This window comes from Spodoptera frugiperda, chromosome 26 (genome assembly GCF_023101765.2).
Source record: "Spodoptera frugiperda isolate SF20-4 chromosome 26, AGI-APGP_CSIRO_Sfru_2.0, whole genome shotgun sequence".
In the NCBI taxonomy this organism is placed as follows: domain Eukaryota; kingdom Metazoa; phylum Arthropoda; class Insecta; order Lepidoptera; family Noctuidae; genus Spodoptera; species Spodoptera frugiperda.
In genome coordinates, this window is record NC_064237.1 from 11,352,064 (window position 1) to 11,374,778 (window position 22,715).

General features: G+C 41.0%; 3 protein-coding genes across 4 annotated transcripts in view; 1 reads left to right on the plus strand and 2 right to left on the minus strand.

Moving 5' to 3' along the window:
- LOC118264648 (thrombospondin type-1 domain-containing protein 7A) overlaps positions 1–13,498 on the plus strand; it is a 112,864-nt gene extending 99,366 nt beyond the window's left edge. The window contains exons 7-29 of one of the 2 annotated variants that reach the window (XM_050705102.1): positions 1,547–1,764; positions 1,976–2,081; positions 2,261–2,469; positions 2,734–2,929; positions 3,219–3,373; positions 3,713–3,825; positions 3,932–4,041; positions 4,292–4,477; positions 4,799–4,943; positions 5,342–5,440; positions 5,701–5,801; positions 6,130–6,310; positions 6,608–6,769; positions 7,180–7,330; positions 7,531–7,684; positions 7,887–7,975; positions 8,301–8,443; positions 8,914–9,037; positions 9,616–9,786; positions 9,979–10,133; positions 10,477–10,610; positions 11,011–11,101; positions 11,419–13,498. In XM_050705102.1, the coding sequence (XP_050561059.1) occupies positions 1,547–1,764; positions 1,976–2,081; positions 2,261–2,469; positions 2,734–2,929; positions 3,219–3,373; positions 3,713–3,825; positions 3,932–4,041; positions 4,292–4,477; positions 4,799–4,943; positions 5,342–5,440; positions 5,701–5,801; positions 6,130–6,310; positions 6,608–6,769; positions 7,180–7,330; positions 7,531–7,684; positions 7,887–7,975; positions 8,301–8,443; positions 8,914–9,037; positions 9,616–9,786; positions 9,979–10,133; positions 10,477–10,610; positions 11,011–11,101; positions 11,419–11,461 (3,236 nt within the window). In that variant the 3' untranslated portion in view covers positions 11,462–13,498. Of the gene's footprint in view, positions 1–1,546; positions 1,765–1,975; positions 2,082–2,260; positions 2,470–2,733; positions 2,930–3,218; positions 3,374–3,712; positions 3,826–3,931; positions 4,042–4,291; positions 4,478–4,798; positions 4,944–5,341; positions 5,441–5,700; positions 5,802–6,129; positions 6,311–6,607; positions 6,770–7,179; positions 7,331–7,530; positions 7,685–7,886; positions 7,976–8,300; positions 8,444–8,913; positions 9,050–9,615; positions 9,787–9,978; positions 10,134–10,476; positions 10,611–11,010; positions 11,102–11,418 lie in introns of both variants that reach the window. The other variant, XM_050705101.1, reaches the window with a different exon arrangement.
- Positions 13,499–14,451: 953 nt separating this feature from the next.
- On the minus strand, positions 14,452–21,780 carry LOC126912558 (uncharacterized). Its single transcript, XM_050705150.1, has 9 exons — positions 21,595–21,780; positions 20,908–21,075; positions 20,296–20,364; positions 20,144–20,224; positions 19,582–19,708; positions 19,091–19,277; positions 18,748–18,921; positions 18,417–18,489; positions 14,452–14,616 (listed from the first exon to the last, which is right to left on the minus strand). Exons 1-9 carry the CDS (start codon positions 21,634–21,636, stop codon positions 14,452–14,454), a joined length of 1,086 nt encoding a protein of 361 aa, XP_050561107.1. The 5' UTR covers positions 21,637–21,780.
- Positions 15,891–18,228, minus strand: LOC126912545 (NADH-ubiquinone oxidoreductase 75 kDa subunit, mitochondrial-like). The gene has a single exon (XM_050705103.1). The coding sequence runs from the start codon at positions 18,122–18,124 to the stop codon at positions 15,998–16,000; it is 2,127 nt and encodes a 708-aa protein (XP_050561060.1). The 5' UTR covers positions 18,125–18,228; the 3' UTR covers positions 15,891–15,997.
- Positions 21,781–22,715: the final 935 nt, after the last annotated feature.

The window sequence follows — 22,715 nt, forward strand, 5'->3', positions numbered from 1 at the left end:
ACTTTAACTTCGCATAGATTACTTATGAAGTTCGGTCTCGAACAGTTAATGTCTATCTAGTGTGTATTAATTAATTTAGTCATAATCTAACAACCAATACCAATACTTCTTTATTAATCGACATAATTAAATTATTTTTACCAGAAACCATTATAATTATAAGTTTATTTACACATTCGGCATAAGCAGTTATTAAGGATTAGCCTAATGAATAATAGACCTATGACGTCACTGGCTATTGTGAACCACGATTAATTGATACAACATGATTTGTGCGATAATTATGCTAAAACTGGCTACGGATGGAGCTAATTTGTATTCAGGAAGATAAGGGTAATGACCTCGCGAAACATTGCGTTAGTGAGTGGACATTGGACAATTATGGAAATGGGATGCGGAGTATAATGCAATTAGATCGTTTAGGACATAAACATATAACTAGGTAGGTAATGATAGTATAAGATAGTAACAGTTGTAAGGTGGTGCGCCGGAGAGATTAAAGAAACAACTTGATTGTTTGAAGTTACATTTAATACTCCCTTATAACATTAAATACAATCGGCTATACATATATTTATTACACACTTAGATCTAGCAAGATCTACCAGACTGTCTCGTTGGTCGATTGGTCGCAAGTGCGACTGCCGGACAAAGGGTCTCGGGTTCGATTCCCGGGTCGGGCGAAGTATTAATGGGCTTTTTTCGGATTTTCGAAAATTTCAGTAGTAGCACGGAGTCTGGAAATATGCCGGGTATATGGCAATAGGCTCACCCCCTATTACATGGGACTTACAACATAAATTGTGAAAAGTGGGTGTACATTGTACAGTGGCATTACGTGCCATAATGTGCACCTCTGCCTACCCCTTCAGGGATTAAAGGCGTGACGATATGTATGTAGGTCCAAGACTGTGCTGTTGTAGAAAAAATTGCAAATACGAGACTCAAGAAGGAAAAAAGTATTGATTGATTTAAACCAAATGTTGCTTGGTAATATATTCTCATCACACTAAATATCGAAGTCTTATCAAGATTAGTACACGACATGGATCTATATTACCATTAATATTGTCTTGCTAGCATAAAGTAGCTGATGTATGTTGGACGCATGGCTCTTGGACGCGAGCCATGTGTTAAAACTGCATCGTTGATCATTTAGCTCCAGTTACATATTCATGGAATATGCATGAGGACATCCAGGACTTGAGGGATCACTGGAAGTTAATGTGAAAAGCTTTAAAAAAGTTTTAAGTTGGAGGGTACATTGTCATACTATATTCTACTTTAACATCATTCTATTAATTATATAAAAAGGTTAAACCTTACAATATAATTATGTTATAGTTTGACGACTTATATACTCGACTAGTTTCAAGACGCGGGCCACAGGCCCCCGACAGGGCTTGAAACTAATCGGATATCGAACTAATCGAAAACATAATAAAATATGACTTACTCTAGTATTACAATCCACTATACCATTTGCCAAACCCCCGTATCAGGAAACACCAACACTATAAAATATTTTCCTATATGCTTGTTCCAGTGAGCACCGACGATGACGATGACGCTGACGACAATGACGGCACGTATGACGATGACGACGACGACGATGATGATGACGACGGGAGAGCGGCGCGGGATGTGGGCTGCGGGGGAGGGGTGCAGCGCCGGGACGCGACCTGCGTACGCGCCGATGGGCGGGCTCTACACCCCGCGCAGTGTGCTCATGCGCCTATGCCAACCCTTGTTCAGCCTTGTGAGGTGAGGTTATAGCTTCTTTTAGCCTAGCTCAATATAAAAAAAAACTTACTAGTAATTGTTCACTTTAACCTTACCACAACATGTAAAATTACTAAAATTTTTTTAAACTGATCTAAATAATCCAGTTAATTATCTTATGACATTTCAATTATTCGATAGCATTAAAACTCTAAAGTATCAAAATTAAAAATCAATGACAACTTTCTTTCAGGTTCCTTGTCCGCGGGACTGTGAGGTTGGCGAATGGGGAGAGTGGGGAGCGTGCCAGCCCACTGACGGCTGCCCTCTGTTCCCGGTCCAACAACTCACCACCACTGGTAAGCTAGCTACTGATCGTTTTATCCGATATCAAAGCAGAAGAATTAGGTAACCTTTGAAAGCACAATAAATAATGGAACCATTCGAAATTTACTTCTCCTTTACAAGTACCGAATTTTCTCCAAAATATCATGATGAACAGCAACAATGCATTCTAAACCTTATTTCCATTAATTAGGCTACAGTGTCCGACGACGACGAGTGATCTCTGCTGCATCAGGAGGTGGAGCTCCGTGTCCTCCTCTAGAAGAGAAGCGAACATGCAGCACTCCCCGCTGTGCGTCGTGGAAGGCCCTCCCTTGGGGACCTTGCGTACTGAACCAGCCTCACACCACCTGTGGACCTGGCAAACGAAGCCGGGAGCTGAGATGTGTCGGACATGATGGGGTAAGAAACCAAATTTACTCATGCAATTGGAGTATTTTCAGATTCTAAAACTGCTTTGTCGTGGAAACCCCAAAATCTCGTACTCAACTAAAGTGTTATTGACATTACTACCTACCAATGTACCTTGAATACATGCTTAAAGCTAGTCTTAAAAGAATCTTCTTTCATATTTAGCCCAGTCTGTCTACATTCTGTATGGGACTTTAAGAATCCTAAATACTTTCTTACTCCTATTTTGAACATCTTCTGTTCACGCCCATACAGAAGGAAGCTCAGCGCGCCTGGTGCAGCGGTACAGGCGCTCCCCCTCGTAGCGAGAGATGCCGCATCGCGTGTGCTGGAGACTGCGTGGTGTCGTCCTGGGGAGCCTGGAGCCATTGCTCAGCTGCCTGCGCTGCAGCCTCTCATCCACGACCTTCCAGGACTAGGCGACGACATATACTGGCTCACTCTGCTCCTAGTAAGTATATTTTGGTGATTTTGTTATTTGCTGATTAATATCATCTGGTATGAAGCCTTACCAATTGGAAAAAATGTCTATTGATGCACAGGTATCACAAAACAACTATTCACTACAATATACTAATGAAATATTTGCAGATACATAAATATTTACAAGTATTTGTCATCACCATTTTCAAGTCTTTTGCAATTATTTTCAATAATCAAGCTTTTCCCGCTGGTCACTCATATAAATATCAAAATAATGTTCCAGTGTACCATTGATCTAACAATCACCCCCATTCCAGACGGCTGGCCATGTCCTGCGGAAGACCAGTTGTTTCAGAACGAGACGTGCAACACTCACGCGTGCGCCACCTACTCCTGGCTGGCCACTCCCTGGGGACCCTGCGAGAGGAGGCGACAGGACTACATCCCTGTCAATAACTACACTGATTTACTGGTGAGATGCTCTACCATGTCCAAAATGGCTTCAATATTTATGTACCTCGTTTACTTATGATTTTTTTTTTATGAAACACGCCGGGTAATCGAACAGACGTATCACTGATGGTAAGCAATCGCCGCCGCCCATGGACACTTGAAACACCAGAGGCGTTACAATTGCGTTGCCGGCTTTTTGGGGGTTAGGAATTTAAGGGTTGTTGTTCGGGAATCGGGGATTAGGAAGATTGGGAAGGGAGGAATTATTAGTGTATCCATATGATAGACCTGAAAGACTTGTAGTATCATCAAATAGTCCAGAAATATTCCATTTCCCATCTTTCCCATTTATTCTCAGGACGGAGAGACTTTCAACGAGAGTGACGAAGACGAGCCGTGCATCGAAGAAGGAGAGATGATGCGAGACGTGATGTGTGTCCAGAACAACGCTGATGTTGTACGGGAAGCTCTGTGAGTACTCACTGGAGAATAATTACTTCTACTACCTTATTAATGCTTTTGAGTTTCTTCTGTTGGATAAGAAACATACATTTAATGATTACTTTTATCGAACTAGGTGTGCTCCCCTGCGTCGCCCGGCTTCTCGTCGCGCATGCACGGTGCGTTGTCGCCGCGGCTGCAGAGTCGAGGCTTGGATGCCGTGGTCGCCCTGCCCTAATACTTGTGGTGAGTTATCAAATCACTAAATAGATTGTATAATAACTGGAACAAGGACAATGAGTCTTTAAACTACGAATTAAAATTGGAATGTTAAGTATTCTTCTACTAGAAAATTCTTCGGAAATTGTTCTTCTTCCTATTTTTGTCCCAGTTTATCTGGAGTTAGGCCTCCATTGACATGCGTTGACCTAAATTTGTCAGTATATTGACCAACAAACCTTCACAATAATGCCATCTATAATCCTGTCCTCCCCAGAGCCGGGCAAGCAGGTCCGCGTGCGAGTAGTGCACGGCGGGCCGAGCTGTGGGTCGCGCATGGAGACGCGCGAGTGTCCGGTGTCGCGCACATGTCGCGCGCGCGACGCCGCCTGGGTCGCCGGCGACTGGAGCACGTGTCGCCTGCCGCCCATGCAACGCTGCGGAGTCGGATACAGAGTTAGAAGTAAGTCACGTTTATTTCTTGGTTGAAGTAAAGTAAAACTACATTCATTGATGTTGGTAAACGTAAGAAATTATTTTTGTTTTTTGTAAATGTCGTTTCTGATTAATTTCTATAGGGCTACAACGTGAGGTCTCTTTGTATGTATTTAGCGTTTAAAAAAGATAACAATAACAATTTACCTGCTGCCCCTGAAGACCAATCATCCACCAAGACATCTGCTAACCTACAAATAAGTCATGCAGACAATTTTATAGACTCTCAAAAACCCTAATTTTACCTACTAATAGAAAATAACACAAATAACATGATCCAATATTGCAGGCATCTGGTGCGGGTCTGAGTCCCACCGCGTGGAGGCAGGCGCATGCGCCGGCCAGCTGATCCCCCGCAGCGTGGCCGCGTGCCACGTCACCTGCGAACATATCACTCCGCTCACCTGTGACGTCATCTGCTCTGATCCACTCAAGTAAGCACAACGAAGTCCATTCAGCCTTAATTTCTGAAGAAGCTTTAAGTAGTGGCCGCAGAGAAGAATACGTTTGTCTTCAAACTTACTCCTTACCATAGGTGCTGTAAGAGCCGACTAAAAGACCACGCATTTGATAAAGACCATAGTTAGCAGAATCATCCCACTTCTGAGAAAAGGCCTCTTGTCACATGGAGAAGAAATGATCATTAAACAGAAGCAGCGCTCTCCGATCTATGAACATTTTAAATAGCAAGCTTGAACCCTCGTACCAGACGTGGAGATTACGGCATATCCTCTTTTCATCTTTTATATGAGGCTCATAGTCCAGCAGCGAACTGCCACAGGTTGTCGATAAAAGCTTTAATACCTAATCTCAATCGTGATCGTTTTTGCAGACACCTTGACGCTTCTGATCCTGATGTTCCAAACTGCGTTTGTAAGAACGTTTCCTTGGAGCTGTTGCCGACCGACTCTGACTGCATACTTCCATCTGGGTACGTATTTTGTTTAAATATATATAAATAAAAACACTTTTGTAGTATGACTTGTATCCTGATCCGTTTTTGTGGTCTGCCTACTGGGTTACCGGGGCTCCGGCTCGAAAAGCAGGAGTAGGAACGGGGTGAATTTTAGTCAGTCACTAGATGATTTTCCGCCCTAAAGAAAAAAAAGTGTGGCTTATATTATAATACAGGGGATCCAAAAAGAAATGCATTTCATCACAAAATTAAGCTCATTCTTGTGTTGTCTACAGAATGGAGTGCGGTGAAGGCAGATCGTTGCGCGCTGCCAGGTGCATGGTGGGAGGACGGGATGTCCCCATGGACGTCTGCAAGAAATATCATCCACTCACTGGTAAGCATCAATCCTCGTGGTAAACTAGACAGCCCAAAAATGGAGAATAATGTTTGTTTAATATTTTTAATGGGGTATTGTAAGTCACGTCTAGTCAATCAAGTTTGCTGCTTTGATTACTAAAACCAAATCAGATTTTGTTTGTCGTTACCGCATCCTCTTTTTACCCGACTGCGCCAGAAGGAGGGTTATGTTTTGTTTGGAAAACCACCAAATGGATCCTACGCACCTAAACTGGGAACCTAACCTGCAACTCCGTCGGGTACTTTACACTTAAGTCCTTAATTAGACGATAAATGTAATTCAATTTCCCAATTCCCTCGTTCAGGTCCAAGTCGTGTCCGCGAAGCGTCCACAGACGGGTACCTGTACGACGTGGAGTTCCCGTCCCTGCTGCGCGGCGCGTGCAGCGTGCGCTGTGCGCGGGACTGCGCGCTCGGGGAGTGGGGGGAGTGGGGGCCGTGCGCCTCGGAACCTGGCTCCAGGGCTGCTTTCCGATTCCGTACTAGGTGAGTTACAATTCTTAAAAAATATATTCTCGTTTAGTCACCATAGCATTTATTAACCTCGTTTCTTTGTGTTCAAACCCTTTGGCTCAGTAAAAATCGAATATATTTGTTTCATTGAAGCCTTGGTCTTTTCAGTATTTCATTTTCTTTGCGAAAACTATTTGAATCATCTAACAAATAGTTTTCTTTTTTTTGGTCTTCTTTGGTTTACTATCTGCTTCGTTTTATGACATTTCAAAGACTATTTAGTACTAGTTTAACATTTAACAGCCCTAAAAAGAACACGGTACGATGCAGGGAGGTGATAGAGGAGGGTTCGGGCGGCGGGCGCGAGTGCGGCGCGACGCTGCAGCGCGCGACGTGCGCGGTGTCGGAGCCGCGCTGGGCGCTCGGCGACTGGTCCGTGTGCAGCCCGCCGCGCGCGCTCTGCGGCCGGGCGCTCATCAACCGGACCGTCACGTATGTACCTACACGCATTATTTATCTCTCTTTATAGCCTACAGGTAACTACAGGCAGACTGATCACCTCATGGAAAACAATCAGCGCTGTCCATGGACATCCACAACGCCAGAGGAGTTGCTGGCATTTTGAGGGAGAAAGGGTATCATGCACATATATTCCATGTAACAGACAGTTTCCATGTCGTATGTTACAACAACCAGCATCACAATCATCTTCGGTTAGAAGACATGAACAGCTGAACTAACTAAAGTCTTCTGCATTCCGTTACTTAACTAACTACACACATGACACAGATCATACTCCATGATCATACAAGTCAACACATGACACAGATCATACTCCATGATCACACAACTGAAATCCTATAGAAGAGACATCATTTCAAATTTCTGCTCTCTCCCCACAGCTGCGTGGACTCAGACGGCGTGGAGCTGGAGCCGACGACATGCGAGGCGGCGGGCGCGGGCCCGGCGCCCACGCAGGACGCGGCGTGTCGCGCGCCCTGCCCCAACGACTGCGTCGTCAGCTCCTGGTCCGAGTGGAGCCCCTGCGAACAGGTGGACAAATCATCCATGCATATAAGAAATGGAAGTTTTGGATGGTTCATTTCCCGCACGGAACAAGTCTTTATGGCATAAAAATTAAACAAAATGTCCTTTCAACAAAGACTTCCATCAAATTCTTAATATGAAAAATTTTACCATTTTCTATTAAAATGTGATTTTATACTTTAATTATCGTTTAATGTGACTATCAGACTAAATGGGGAGGTCGTCGTGACCGTACCCGCGTGGTGCTGCGCCCCGCTGACGACGGAGGCTCCCCGTGCCCTCACCTCGTGGGGGCGGAGCCCTGCTCTCCTCACGCGTACACCTGGCACGTCGCACCTTGGGATGACTGTCAGCCTTTAGGTGCGTAAGTTAAAAACTTCATCAATCGTAGTTTTATACATAATATTGCCTATAATAGCAAATACCAAGTTTTACCAAGTTTCGGACATGCCCGATTATTTTCGAGCCATTCCGGGACCTTAATATATGTGATACAACCGTATAAAATTATTTAATTGTAGTTAAATGTGACTTCTCTAACTTGATCGTCTGTTACTGACAGGAGGATCCCCATGTGGTGAAGGAACAAAGAAGAGAGCAGTCAGGTGTCTGCGCAGTGACGGCGTTTTTGTGAACGATTCCTTCTGCCCTGTAAGTATTAGTTCAATCAGAAAGTTGTGTTTTATAAAGTATCGTATGAAGAAAAAATCTTGTTTTGTACCTGATTACGTAAATTACTCCCATGACCAAGGCTTGGCACGATCTCAAGTAATTTAGAATTAGATTTGATTTTAATAATTCTACATTTATTTAAAGCTTATGCAAAAAGCTTTAAATAGAGAGGAATGGAAGGAAGGTAGGGAAGCCTCTGCCCTGCAGTGGGACGATCATGGCTGAAATCTAAAAAAAACTACATTTATTTGTTCATGAATCTCTGGTGCTCACTGAATAATGATAATAATTTCCTGCTCTATAGAACACCACAACGACGGAAGCCAAGGAGTCGTGGTGCTACGTGCCGTGCGGCGTGGACTGCGAGCTGAGTGAGTGGGGGCCCTGGGACGCCTCGGCCTGCTCCTGCGGGGACGCCAACACCGCCAGCCATATGCGCCGGACCAGGTAAACATACTTACAAGAGAGATATTATCTACTTTTTTATCGAATTAAGGAGCAAAGGAGCTGACAGATTACTTGATGGTAAGCAATCGGCGCCACCCATGGTCACCAAAAACACCAGAGAAGATATGAATTCGGAGGAACCAATATTTAAAGTTCTTTGGTAAAGAAAAAAGTTAGAAATGAATAAGTAAAGTTGTAAAAATTAAACGAAAATTTTGTAAAAATATCAACAACAATAAAAAAATAGTAAAAAAATGTTAAACGTTTTGACCAGATTCTCATGAGCGTTGACGAACCCGGTAACTTCAGAGCGCTGTAACTGAGTTTCTAATGAATGAAATTGAAAACAGTTGTAGGGAATTTTTTTTCTCGAAAAAATTCTACAAGATTGGTCTGAAGTCTCTTCACATATTTCATCAGAAACTTATAAAACTGTGAAAAATTCACAATTCTATCTTTCCCATCTCCAGACAACACCTGACGGCGGCAGTGTGGCCGGGTCGCGCATGCCCGGTCACGGAGCAGCGCGCCCCGTGCCCGCGCGAGCCCTGCCTCAAGCTGGTGGCGCGGCCCACGCTCGGGTGCCACGTACAGGTACTTAACGAGGTAACATACTCTCTACTTTGTTGGTGTTTGTCCACTAACATCAGCACCATCGTCCTTTACTAACATTAAAACGGTAAAAGGCAGGTATCATACATTCAATAGCAATATAACTTACAGGCTGCCTGGTAGTACTTAACCTCGTATATGAGACACAATAATAAACACATTGTGTTTCGCGTAATTCTGCGCTCCCGACATACCATGGGTTAAACGATCACCGTTACCGAAATACTCCCCCATTTTATCAAGATTTTGATAAGGATCAAATATTCCCAAATTCTTCATTCGTTATAATAGATCCAAACTTTAGAGTAGGCACAAATTTTTGGTTATCGACTGATCATTTAGTACAACTTGCAAGACTACCATAATGACTGGAACAGTTCCTCAGACTTCCCAAAGAAAAGCAATATGCTTACTCGTTGTGATACTTATTTTTTGGATCTAATAAAATAACTTTTGAGAAATGGGTGTCACATTTAAGAACATGCTCCTCTTTATATTGTGGTGTTATGTTTATCTAGTCACCCATTTCACCCAACTTATTACTTAATTCTCTTGCTCAGACGGCAACAGGCTTAGAAGCGGTGGGTGCGTGTGGGTTCGGAGTGAAGGTGTCCCACGTGCGCTGCGAGCTGACGTCCGCGGCCGACGACTCCGCCGACCTGTACCTGCAGCCCTGGCGCTGCGCCGCCGTGCTCCCGGGCAGGATCGTCGCACCGCCCATGCATTACCAGGTACGCTAATCATCATCATCATCAAGCTGTCAACTATTATTATTATGAACACAGTGCTTCCTTGTTAAAGGAGTAAAGTATTAATCGTCAAGAAAGATGGCCGCCACTGAGGAAATTTTACGTAAAGTTTCGGGAGAGTTAGCTGTTAATTAAGTTTTTTTTTATATATTTTACACCGCTCTTTCTTTGCAGGAGGATGAGATCTGCGAGGTGGAGTGTGGATGCAAGCAGTCGGAGTCTGGCCAGCCGGGCCCCTGGGGTTCGTGGGGCCCATGTCGCGGCGGGGCCCGCTCCCGCACCCGGCAGCTGCTTGTACCAGCTCGACGAGCTTGTAGTACTCCTTCCAGGTACATCTCAAGTTTACTAATTAACCTTATAACTTATTGCAGTATTGTTTTCATAAATTCATCAAACTCTAGTTCAGATAGTCGACAAAAGAGAATGTCATATAAGCGGGTTCGATTCTAGTATCGAATCGTGATATCGAGTATATTGATTTTGAAAAACTCTTTGTAAATTTATGGTGTCTATAATTTTATGCAATATGTAAAGATCCTAACATGGTTTGGGAACTAACAATTTGGGTGCTGGAACACTTAATACAAACGATTGCGGATACAAATTCCCCAATCGCAAATATCGCGGTCAAACCGCTTTACCAACAATCTTTTATAATAATTGTGGCTTCAGATACGTGACGATCGAATGGGCCAACTGCACGGGCGAGCTGGACGAGATCCCCGACCTGCTGGCCGTGGAGCCGCGCGAGGACAAGCCGCGCCGCCTGCCCGCCCCACAGGACATCTACCACGACGGATACATCGGTACACTTCTTCTACTACTACTACTACTTCTACTTCTTCTTCTTTCTTCTTTGACCTCCTTCAGTTTCTACCATCTCTTTCGGTCTTGATAAGCTTCTATCCATTTCATGCTTTAGTACTATTTCAACATTTATGTTAGCTTGAAATTAAACCAAATTGTTTAATTTTATTTCATAAACGATCTTGTTCTTGCCTTAACCTCATATTACTCGGGGTATATACCCGGTACATTATATCTTCATTTTCCATTCTCATATTACTTAGATGTAAATTGTGTATGTCTTAATTTTCCATTCTCTCTTATGATCCTATCAGAAACTATTTTTTCTTTTCTTGGTGCCTGTATCTACCTTAGGTAAAAAGTTTCTTAAAGTTTAATTGTTTTGTAATGTTATTACAGAGGGCAGCACTTCAGTACTGGCGGTGGTGTGGACCGCGACCATCGTGCTCAGTTTTTACGGAGCTTACATGTTGTACCGCGGGCTTATGAGGTACCTATACTCTACCAACTGTTTATTTATCACAAACCTATTAACTTTTAAGGTCAAAAGGATTATAAAAGGCCTGTTCCACTTTTGTTCCTTTAATTAGACAAAAGGCACTGTAAACTTTAAATCAAAATTAGTTCGGTAGTTCGGTCCTGCAAAGAAATTATCGGCTCGTTCCAAACAATAAATTGTGACTGTAACTACAAGAGACTCTGTTTCGTTCAGAAACTCCCATTTATCGCTTCCACAAGTCTTTTTTGTATTTAAATCATCTTAAATACACATGACACGCTGAGTAATATCTTTGTAAACCATTCCAGATGCCTGAGGAGTAAAAAACTGAAGACGATCACGAAAGTGTAATGTAGAGGCAGGTAATACATATACGTGTGACACTCGCTCGCCGCGCGGCGTCGCTCGCGGCCCTTCACGTCTCGTGGACATTCTGTTCGTTTTAAGACCAGATTGCGTTGTTCTAGTCTGCGACTACTATCGTTCAGTTTACTGTCCTGTGTTGATGTAACATCTTCCGTCATTTTGCTCATTTCATTGTTTGCGAATTATGAACGTTTCCCATTACTTCAGTGACATATATCTGTAACCGCATCAACTACTAGTAATATACTTAACAAATGATAGCCAGCAAAGAGTCTGTCCGCAGGAGTGCTTCCATGTTTTTACTACGTATATAAAAATAATGCTTTAGACGGTTTTTATAACTCCACGCTAAACGATTAGCCGAGGCGTTGGTCGGGCTTTTTGATTGACAATATACTCGTTAGCTGTAATACTAGCTAGCTACGCCCGTAGCGGACTGTAGGCGAGGTGGTACATACCGTCGGATACTCAGGCAATGTGCAACACACAGAGCCGTCCATTTTGATAAGCGATACTTGAAGTGACGATTGGCTAGGAACTTCATACATTTTCAACATTACCAACAGTTTACTCGTTGAAGTTAACGCAATCAAAGCAACTGTATCTATTTCCAATACTTTCAGTGTCTATTTTTTATAAAACATAACTTTTACAATGATCTTTTTTCGCACAAATACTAATATAATATAAGTGTAATACCGATGCTTAGTTAATTTACAGTAACTATTGTAAGCATTTTAACGATACAGTAAGGTTAGTCGAAGTCGAGGACGACTAGTCGCCAGTCGCTAGTCGGTACCGGCCGGGGAAGACTTGTGTTGACCAAGTTACACGTGACACATCATGCCACATATCAGTGTTATATTTAAACAATCGTCGTAATTACTATAAAATATCTTCTGCGTGTGAACACAAACCGATTCACCGCCTGAACCTGTAAACATGACATTTACAAGATTTGCGCTGAGAACAACATCTAGTCATGTGCGGAAGACTTTTTATAACGCTTAATATCATCCAAGTAGAGCTTTGGCGCACAAAAACCTACCTAATATGAATAGTGTATAAGAACTATTATTAACTGATCATACCGTTTTGAGATAATAATCGTGTATAACACTTTTTTGTAGATTTTGCATTTAAGCCCATGTATTGTGTACAAGTATTTATATAACGTGAGTGTGTTCTAAATCTCTTCGACTTGTTTCTCCTACTTTCTATATCCTTGGAACTTTCCTTCTTCGGAACTATCACTTCGTCTGTGAACTTGATATAATTTTGCTTCTATTTTAATTGTTTATGAAGTAAAATTACGGATATGTGGTGATTAATTATTATGTTATCGGCTTACTCACGTAACTGTTTGACGAGGAACTCGACTAGTTTCAAGCCATGCTAGAGGCTCATATACATGAGCAGCATTCCACACATATGACGTGGTGATTGTCGCGCTGCTACTGTCAAATAGTTACGTGTGTAAGCCGATACCATAATAATTAATTTAGTATGTTTCACGAAAGTTATAATAAGATTGTGTGGTGGTTTTTATATATTTGCTTATTAAGTATTACTATTTAATATGGGAAGGTGGAAAGGAAAACTATATGATAATAATATAGTGCTATAATTGTCTCTGAAACACATTAGAAAGATCTTAAATGAATCAACATTTCCATATTAAGTAGCAATACACGAATCTATTATATCATATATATATAGTAACTATTGTTAAGTTTTAATTTCACAAATATATTTCTATCCTTGGCTACTTCTTGTTCCTTCAAGACAATATCTTATAAAATGTTATATTCTACCATATATGTATTATGAAGTATCGCGGCATCTGTACTCTCTGTCTCTTGCTATAGGATCTTGGTATCTGTCAATAGTTTATCGAACCAGTGTATTTGTATCCGTACTTATATCATAACAATACGATATTGATGTGAAACATGATAGTTAAGGAATCGTGTTAGACAATACAATATTTGATATTTAATAAAATTTGATTGTGTTTTTATATATTTGTGTTTTATTTTTTAAAGTTCTCCTCAAATTTATGTGTGTAGACTGTCATTTTCAATAGTTGCCTTATAGATCAAGAGCCCGTGGTAATCAGACATTCGTAATCTTATAAAACTTGATGTTTTACGCAATTTCCCAACAAAGGTAAGAACGATCAGGGACTATGAAATTCTAGTGGTGGTCCCTTCTTCGGCAGGTAAAAAAAATGGAGTAAAATACTACATTATCTAATTCCCAGAGTGTTCATGACGAAGATCGATGTAACGACCATAGCAAAACATATTTATAAAAATCGGTTTGGTTAGGGTCCGCCAATTTACATACCATACCAATATCGACACCGATACCCTGGTCGTGGGAATAAAACCACTAGCTCCACCTATAGTTCAACCTTAGTTCAGTATGCAGTGGTTTCATTTAAGAACCCCTAGAATACACATCCCCAGAGTCCAACCCTTAACCCTTAAAGGAGCCTTGTAGCCAATTGTCTACGTACTATTTACAAGCCAAATAAAAAAGAAAAAATAATGTTTTTGATTTCCGAACGCATTGTTACGTGTTCTGTAGTTTATGACAATAAAAAAAGAAGTGTCAAAACTTATTTCGCGCGAATTTAAAAATTTTAAGGCTTTTGTACCCACTGAGTTCCAGTCCACAGTGCTTAACACAGAGATCAGACACAAAAGTAACAATAACATTTGTCTCACAATTATTTTTCACTTCTAAATCTGCATCCAATAACTAATGATTTGCCAAGCAATCATTACAAAGTAATATTATTATGTTAATATGAAGTTCCAGAGAATGAATCCAGGGTTACCTAATGCTGAAGTATCAGAATAGATAACTTATGGACCCAAAAAAAAATTATATAGTAAAAGTATTAAATAAGAATCACAAAATTCCGAAAATAATTTTATTTTCCATAAACATATGTTGACCATCGTCAGTCATTTCATGGCTACATTCAAACTAGTTAAAGCTTTGGGTTCGTACTTCAGTTCTGCCAGCCCTCTGTGCACGATGTCGTTGACCCTGGTCGAGCGGAGGTCTCTCCTGCACTTAGCCACGTCCTTCTCCGCGGCTGTCAAGTTGTCCAAATTGTTCAGTAGAACCTAATTAATAGAAATCCAAATCAGAATCAATACAACAAACAAACAAACTATAATTTAAAAACGTCTTGGCACTAAACTCATTCATACCTATGTAGGGCAAGTGACCCGGTTGTGGCCATCGACCCCTTTGTGGCCATTTGAGCCTTCAAATATTTATAACTAAGGCATGGACAAATAAATTACTCTGTGATGTACAGTATTTAAAATATTGAATATTAGAGACACTGATTCCGTTGGCAGCTTTAATGTGTCAAACTTCACTTCGATGCATCACGTCATTCTTTTTAGTTGAGGGTGAAATTGTTAAGATCTTAACAAAAAGGCTAAGGCGAGCGGGTGAGGATTTCGTTTTTATTTTTTAAATCTTTGCTTATTGTTTGGATGTTTATGTTAATACTACATGAAGAATATATTGTCTAAGTGAAACTAAAGTTATTTTGTCGCCATATGTTTCTGAAGTGAGGTTTTTAGAAGGTGGCCACTAATGGAGACAAAATTATGAATTTTTCCATCTTTGGCCACATGGCTGGCCAAAACTGGAGTACATAGACACCCCACTTCTTCCCCTTTATTTTATAGTGGCTTTTTTTTTTTGGCTTTACATATAAACAAATACATATTTTTCATTTTCAGAGATGCAATAAATTGCCTTCACACAAAGGGAAGGTCAGTTTACTTTGCAGCTTTTACCAACGTCATATAAATGTTGATCTCTTTATTTGTAAGTTAAATTAAAGTGAAGTAATAATATTTCATATTTTCCAAATTAAATAAAAATCATTGTTACAAACAATGATCAATTTAATTAATAAATTTTGATTACTTTTATAGTATTTTTTGATGGCCAGAACTGGCACACAACCGTGGCCAGAAATGGCACGAATCTGGCCAAAAATGGCACAAAACTCCCTTTTTTTTTCTTTTTTATACAGTTATTTTTCTATTGGACGTTCTTTAAAAAATGGGTTTTCTTAGGCAAGGTTAATACGTGTTAAATGACTTTTTACAAGAAATATGTTCGTGATAACAAAAACTATAAGTTAAGAAAGCCTCAAAGTCGGCAAAATTCTTAAAGTGGCCAAAACCGGGTCACTTACGATATAGCAACAAGCTCTTTTTATCTGACACTCTCTTGTGTGTTGTGAACTTGTGACTCAAGAAAAGAGTTAGTGTAGGTACTAGTTTACTAGGAGGGATGGTGAAGTACCTAAATAAGGGAAGGCCGAAAGACCAATAAATACGTGTAATTACGTTAAAAAATAAGAGAAAAGAAGTAATCAAAACATTTTTATGTCCATAAATTACTACTAAAATGCAAATACAGTTTTTAATATGAAAACATACAAGAAGTCATCAATAAATAAAATATATTCGAAGTCTACTAATACACAGAGTAGTAGTCTGATTTTTCAAACTCTTTCGCTTTCTGTGCAACCTTCACCATAGTGGGCGAGTTGTACGTGAAGATATCGGAACAATAGTAATCCTTCATGCAGGGCATGTCTATGCAGAATGGGCCACTGTTCCCACAATCATCCTTCAACGCTAGATACCCTACCATGTCGACAAATATTTTCGGTTGAAAATCACCCAGACATACAAAGTTGGGACTAATTTGTGCCATTCTGGTGCAAAGAGAATTATGATCACAGTAAAATAAAGAAAGGTGACAGTACTCTGCTAAGGCACGGAATATCTTCCAGTCTACCCTCGCTTTCCCCGGAGGAGTGACGGCAGGATACGCGTACTGAGATCTGCCCTCCATGTTTAGGTAAACGCCGCCAGACTCTGTCCAAGCACATCCTGGTAAGATCAAGTTTGCATACTCTGCGCCTTTGTCGCCTTGGTAACCAACGTAAATAATTTTGCAAGATGAAGGTGGATTCCAGTCGTAGAATATGCTGTCGGCTCCCACAGAGATCACTACTTTAGGGCACTTTTTCTCCAATGCACTGCGTGCTCCTATTTTCCATCCTGCCTCCAAAGCACCAGCAAAGCTCGCTTCCCTAGTAATAATATTCAGAACACTGTAATCTTTCTTTTTAAAATGATGTGCGAGTTTATGTAATATCTTCATTAGCTTACCACCGCCAGTTTTTAATTGCTGTACACCCACAAAAATAAGTGGTTTCTTAGCACCTCTTAAACTCATCTCAGCGTTAGTCAAACTCTTAATATTATCTCCTAAGTAAGTCACGTGGTAGTTGTAATCACACGGCGGGCCCGCGGCGTAGATGTCTGCTTCGTTGTTCCTGTACGCTTGTCGGATCCACATGTTCAGAATTGGTGCTTCAAATCGAGGATTGGTGCCAACTAACAAAATTTTATCTGCAGTAGCTACGTCTTTCATGGTTATATTCCAGCTATAAGTAGCTCTAAAGTCAGTATCACATGCTGTATAACGCATATCTCGCTCTATATAAAGATTTTCGCACCCTAGCACGTTGAGCATATCCTTGCTAGCTACTAAAGTCTCGACGCTTGCTTGTGGACCCACTATAGCCATTATTCGGTCGGGAGAAACAGATCTAAGTATTTCACTCGCCATTTTCAAGGCAGGGTCCCATTCAAGGGGGCAACAACACGTAGCGACTTTCTTCATGGGTGTCACCAACCTTTGCATTTCGAGTGAATCAATTGCCCATCGACCTTTATCTGACACATATTCCTGATTGATTTCTTCATGTTCACGCGGCAACACACGAAGTACTCTGTCAAATCTATAATTTAACACTATATTTGTACCTGTAGCATCGGTCACATCAATCGAATTTGCTGTCTTTAGTTCCCAAGCTCTCGCTTTAAAACGGTAAGGAATATTAGTCAGCGCTCCGACTGGACATAGATCTACAATGTTCCCGGAGAGCTCCGACAGAAACAACTTGTCTACAAAGGTGCCGACGAGCATGTCGTGCCCGCGGCCTGTCGACCCCAGCACTTCCAAGCCGCACACTTGAGAAGCGAAGCGAATACACCTCGTGCAATGAATACAACGATTCATTTCTGCCCGAATTAGAGGACTCAAAGTTTTGTTTTCCACTGCTCTTTTCCCGCTGAAAAATATATCTGTAAACCGAGAACGATCATTTCCAAATCTCACGGACAAGTCCTGAAGATCACACTCGCCTCCCTGGTCACATATGGGACAATCCAACGGATGGTCGGCGAGAATAAACTCTAGGACGTGTTCTTGCGCTCTCTTGGCCTTCTCGGAGTTGGTGCGGATCTTCATGCCTTTAACTACCCCCACAGAGCACGCGACCTGCAGCTTCCACCAGCCCTCCACCTCCACCAGGCACATGCGGCAGTTGCCTGCTATCGACAGACGCTCGTGGAAGCAAAATGATGGAACAGTGATCTTTTCTCTTTTCAAAGCTTGTCCGATCGTGAAATATGAAGGCACACACACGGATTTGCCATTTATAAATATCTCTACATCAGAAACCTGTCTAATTGATATTCTGTTTATGTTGTGACATTTCAGAATTTTTCTAGCGCCTTTAAACATTTTGTTCTATAAATATGTTTCTTTGTATCTATTCACAATAAATAATATTTTAATAATAATAAATTTATGTACTGACTTATGACAATGTCACGAATTTTATTCATGTTTTTGTTTTTATTATCAAAACTATTTCCAGCCCAGGAAATAGTTTTTATTAAAACCGTAGTTTCAGCTACAATTTTGATCAAGCTCAACATCAACATTATTCTTGGATTGGTAAAACCATCGACGTCTTGTAGAGTAACACGTCCATGGGTTAAACATTATTTAAATATTCGTGCAGTGTAGGTACCTGATGTATTGAGTCAATTAACAGCACGAGTGCTTCTTTGAATTGGAAAAATGTTTCAGTGGCTCTCTGGTACCTGAAAATTAAAATTTCCGCAATTTGAATTGAATGTATAAAACAATACTCTGTCTACCCCAAAGTGAGATGGGAAAAGAAAATAATGAATAGAGAATGTACATACGTTTGTAATTAATTTTGCAATTTAAAAATAAAGTGATGGTAATAAATTATGACTTTTGAATGACCAAGACTTTTTGAAAAAAATATATTTATGCTTTCTGTAGGAGCAGGAGTGTACATGACAATGAAATTTTGTATAAATATAAGAAGTTACTTGTGGTCATGCACAGCGTCGGTGAACGCGTAGTCGAGCGCGAGGCGCAGTGCGCGCGCGGCGCGGGGCGCGGCGGGCGCGGCCAGCACGCGGCGCGCGCCCCGCTCGGCGCAGCGCGCCGCCACCAGCGTGCCGCACGCGTCCGCTACCGCCGACGACCTCTCCCACCCACTCCTACCACTCACAAGCATTTCATCTAAACATACTAAACTCTCTGACCAAGAAACAGGACAAATTTTACTGTAAGGCAACGTTATCCAAAAACAAAAAAATTAAAAAGCATTTGTCGATCACACAAAAAGTTACTTCATGTGGAAATCATCATCAGCTATAGAGAACTCACTTGCCGACTGTAGTAAGCTTCCACGCAGGCATGGCGTCGTCCAGCAGCCTGACCGCCGCGTGCGCATACTCGGCGGCCGCGCGCAGTCTCGCAGACACTGCAGCTAACGCATCTCGCAACCCTATTGCTTTCGTAAGTGCATTCTCTTGTGAACTGCCTGGACGAGTATTACTGCCCCAAATTGAGTCTACAGAATAAATGATGTAATCGAATGAAATTTTCATTGATCTATGTAATCATTCAGCTTCATATCTATTGTAAAAAAAAAATAAAAATCAACAAAATAATTTCTATCTAGATAACTAATTAGATATTTTGTAACAGGTAAGAAACCGCTCGACATTGAGTACGGTACGCCTTGAAAATTAACGTATCATGCATCTTAAGTATGAAGTCTACGAATTCGTAGCGTCGTAGCACAGATACGTAGCACCTACTACGTCGTAGTAGCTAAAAAATTACTACCAGAATTAGAAGAGTTACATATTTACCCAGTAAGTGCTGTAGCTGCGCATACAATGACCGTGTGCGCAGGATCTGTGCGTGCAACACGCGGCGCTCGCGCACCAGCTCCGCGTACCGAGTGCGCAACCAACTCAGTTCTAGACGACGCATCTCCTATAACACAGATTTTAATCATTTATTAAATAAACTCAATTTTCTTAGAATAATGGTTTTAAAGCTAGAATGTGTTAATTCTAAATCATCACGCCTTTTATCCCTGAAGGGGTAGGTAGAGCACGTTATAGCACGTAACGCCACTCCGTACAATGTACACCCACTTTTCACAATTTATGCTGTAAGTCCCATGTAATAGTTGGTGAGCCTATTGCCATATACCGGGCACATTTCCAGACTCCGTGCTACTACTGAGAAATTTTCGAAAAACCGAAAAAAGCCCAGTAGTAATTCGCCCGACCCGGGAATCGAACCCGAGATCCCTTGCCGCAGTAGCACTTGCAACGAGTATGTGTAATAACTGTGAAATTACGGCTGCGGAGTAATTTGTAATGAGGGGAGGAAGATACTGGCTGTAAAGACGGGTTTCTTTACCTTTCTGTTGACGTTGGCAACGAAGTCCTCATTCTCTGATGCCAACATCGGCCGTTTGTAGAGGTCCAAACTCACGAACAACTGGAACAAAACATATATCAGTAGAAGTTTATCAACATTTTAATAACACCACCGACGATCGAGTATCTCACCTGGTGCATAGTCTTGGCGTAAGTGTCTTTAGTGACTGTTGCTGTGCACTCTTCGAAAGACTTGATTTCCTAAAACAATAAGTAGACGAATTTCTAACAACTATTTCGAATGAAAAAGAAAAAGAAAGCAAATTATAAAAAGAATGCAATCTACATAACTTAAAGTTTAACGTAAGGCACAGATAACACAGATTAACAAATAAATTGTAGTACACAATAACTTCTACAACTCTTGTCAGCAATTTTTTTTAAATGACTATTTATTACGGGTAACTTATAAACAAAACCAACTGCCAAACGTGGATATTATTCGGGAGCTCCGGACATTGTAAAAGGTTACCGAGGCTCCGGTTCAAATCAGGAGAAGGATCGGAGTGGTTTTTAGTCAGTAAGAGTCTGACATTCCCTTTCGCCTCACAAAAGGCGAGAGAAGTCATTGGATGAATTCCCCCATTAAAAAAAAAGAAAAAAGCGTGGGTATTATGGTCAACCCTCTTATGTAGAGGCACATAGTCCAGCAGGTAAATTGTTGAAGGCTGTTGATGTACTCAAAGTCCTAAATTTGGATGTAATTTGGTTTCTAATAGGGTGACAGTGTATGGTTCTACCTACCAGCTGTATGCTCTCCAGCTCGGCTGCAACCACAGCTAGTCTGGCTGCCGGGTGGTTCTTCTCACTCTTCGCTATTTCATCATCAATCCGTGTCAGCGCCGCCAGCACAGTCTCGTTTTTATTCAACTTCAACGACGATTTCGTGCTCACCTTCATCGGTTCAGAATACTACACGTAAGGTAGAAAATTGTGTTCTTTGTTAATAAGATTAAATTTATTTCTTTCTTTGTTGACGTTTCAAAAGTACGGCACCTAAGTATATGTTTTAATTGGAATAAATGATTTGACTTTGACTTTGAAGCGATTTATTTAAACGTTGAAATAATTCGACGTTATAATTATAATAAGCGTGAAGATTGTGGCACATCCTCGTAGGATAGACAGGAGGCGAAGAGGCTTATAGTTTGGCATAGCAATTGTCATTTACGGGCTGTTGATGTTATTGTTCATTCCAAACTTCCTAAGATTTTTATAGGTTTTTAGTTTCAGAGGACGTTCATGAACGTCTACGAAAAAACTTTCTACTAAGTAAACACTTATTCTCTTGCACAAGCCCGCGCAATTGTACTTTACTGATTGGTTACAATTACATAGATGTACCTCAAATCGAAGATTCTTCAATGAAGGATAACAAAGTCTATTTAAACCTGCTACAACTTAAAGAACAGTAAAAGTAACTCCACTCACAGTAGCGACGCTGATTTTCTGTGAACTTGCCATGCACCCCATGCCCACCGCGTGCCCATCACCAAACAAACTTAGGAACGTCAGTATGGGTTCTAAATACCAAGTGGAATAATGGCGGTAAGCCGGCCAAGGTTACTATGAAGAGGCTAACATTCTTCAGGGTTTGAAAGGGATCGTTTCGCACACAATGGGACGGCGCGTGCCACCGAACGTGACAGGAGCTTTTATACTAATTACGAGGAAGTATGTTCAATGTGAAGGTGGTAAATGGTAAAATAAAGTAAGTGTCTAAAAGGTCTAAAATTAAAAAAACCTGATTTCACATTGTGGGTGCCACTTCCAACCACAAAATCAAGGAAACCATTAGTAAGAGTTAAGTTTGTAGATATGGGATACGGGGGTCCTAAAACTATGGCCAGCCACCGTGGTACGAGCACCAGCGATACCAGCAGGTTTTACATTTTCAGTGTCTTCGGTGACCTGGGGGTCAACCTGGGGGTCAACCATCTACCAAGTTAAGAAAGTCTTCTTAATGTTCTTTTGTGGATACTCAATAACATCAAAACGGCTGAAGGTATCGGAATGAAATTTGAAACAGGGGTAGATTTTAGTCTGTAATAATACTAATTATTATCTCATAAAGAAGCAGGCGAAACCGCTGGCAGATTCCAGTAAGGTTACAATTTTATTACCTTTAAAATTACCATATCTATTACACAAAAATAGCTTCGAACATCAACGTAACATAATAGTACACTTAATTAGCCACGATACGATCACCGTGTCATACCCACGTTACTACATGACATGATAGAGCATAATTCGCGAGGTACACGGATAGCTACTTGACTATTTTACTCATTATTTTGCTATAGGAACGCGATCCAGTGACTAAGCAACGCATAGCTATAGATATAAGTAGGTAAGTATTTGAACGCTCACCGATTCATAATTCACCTTTGTGATTTTTCTTTCTAAAGATACCGAATTTTGTTTTCTTTCAAGGTCTCGGGTGAACAAACATGTCATTACCTTGCCTATTCATAAACTAAAGGTTAATACAGCGTTCTTAATTTCTTATAACAAACTTCGTATTCATTCAATGGTGAAACATTAGGTTT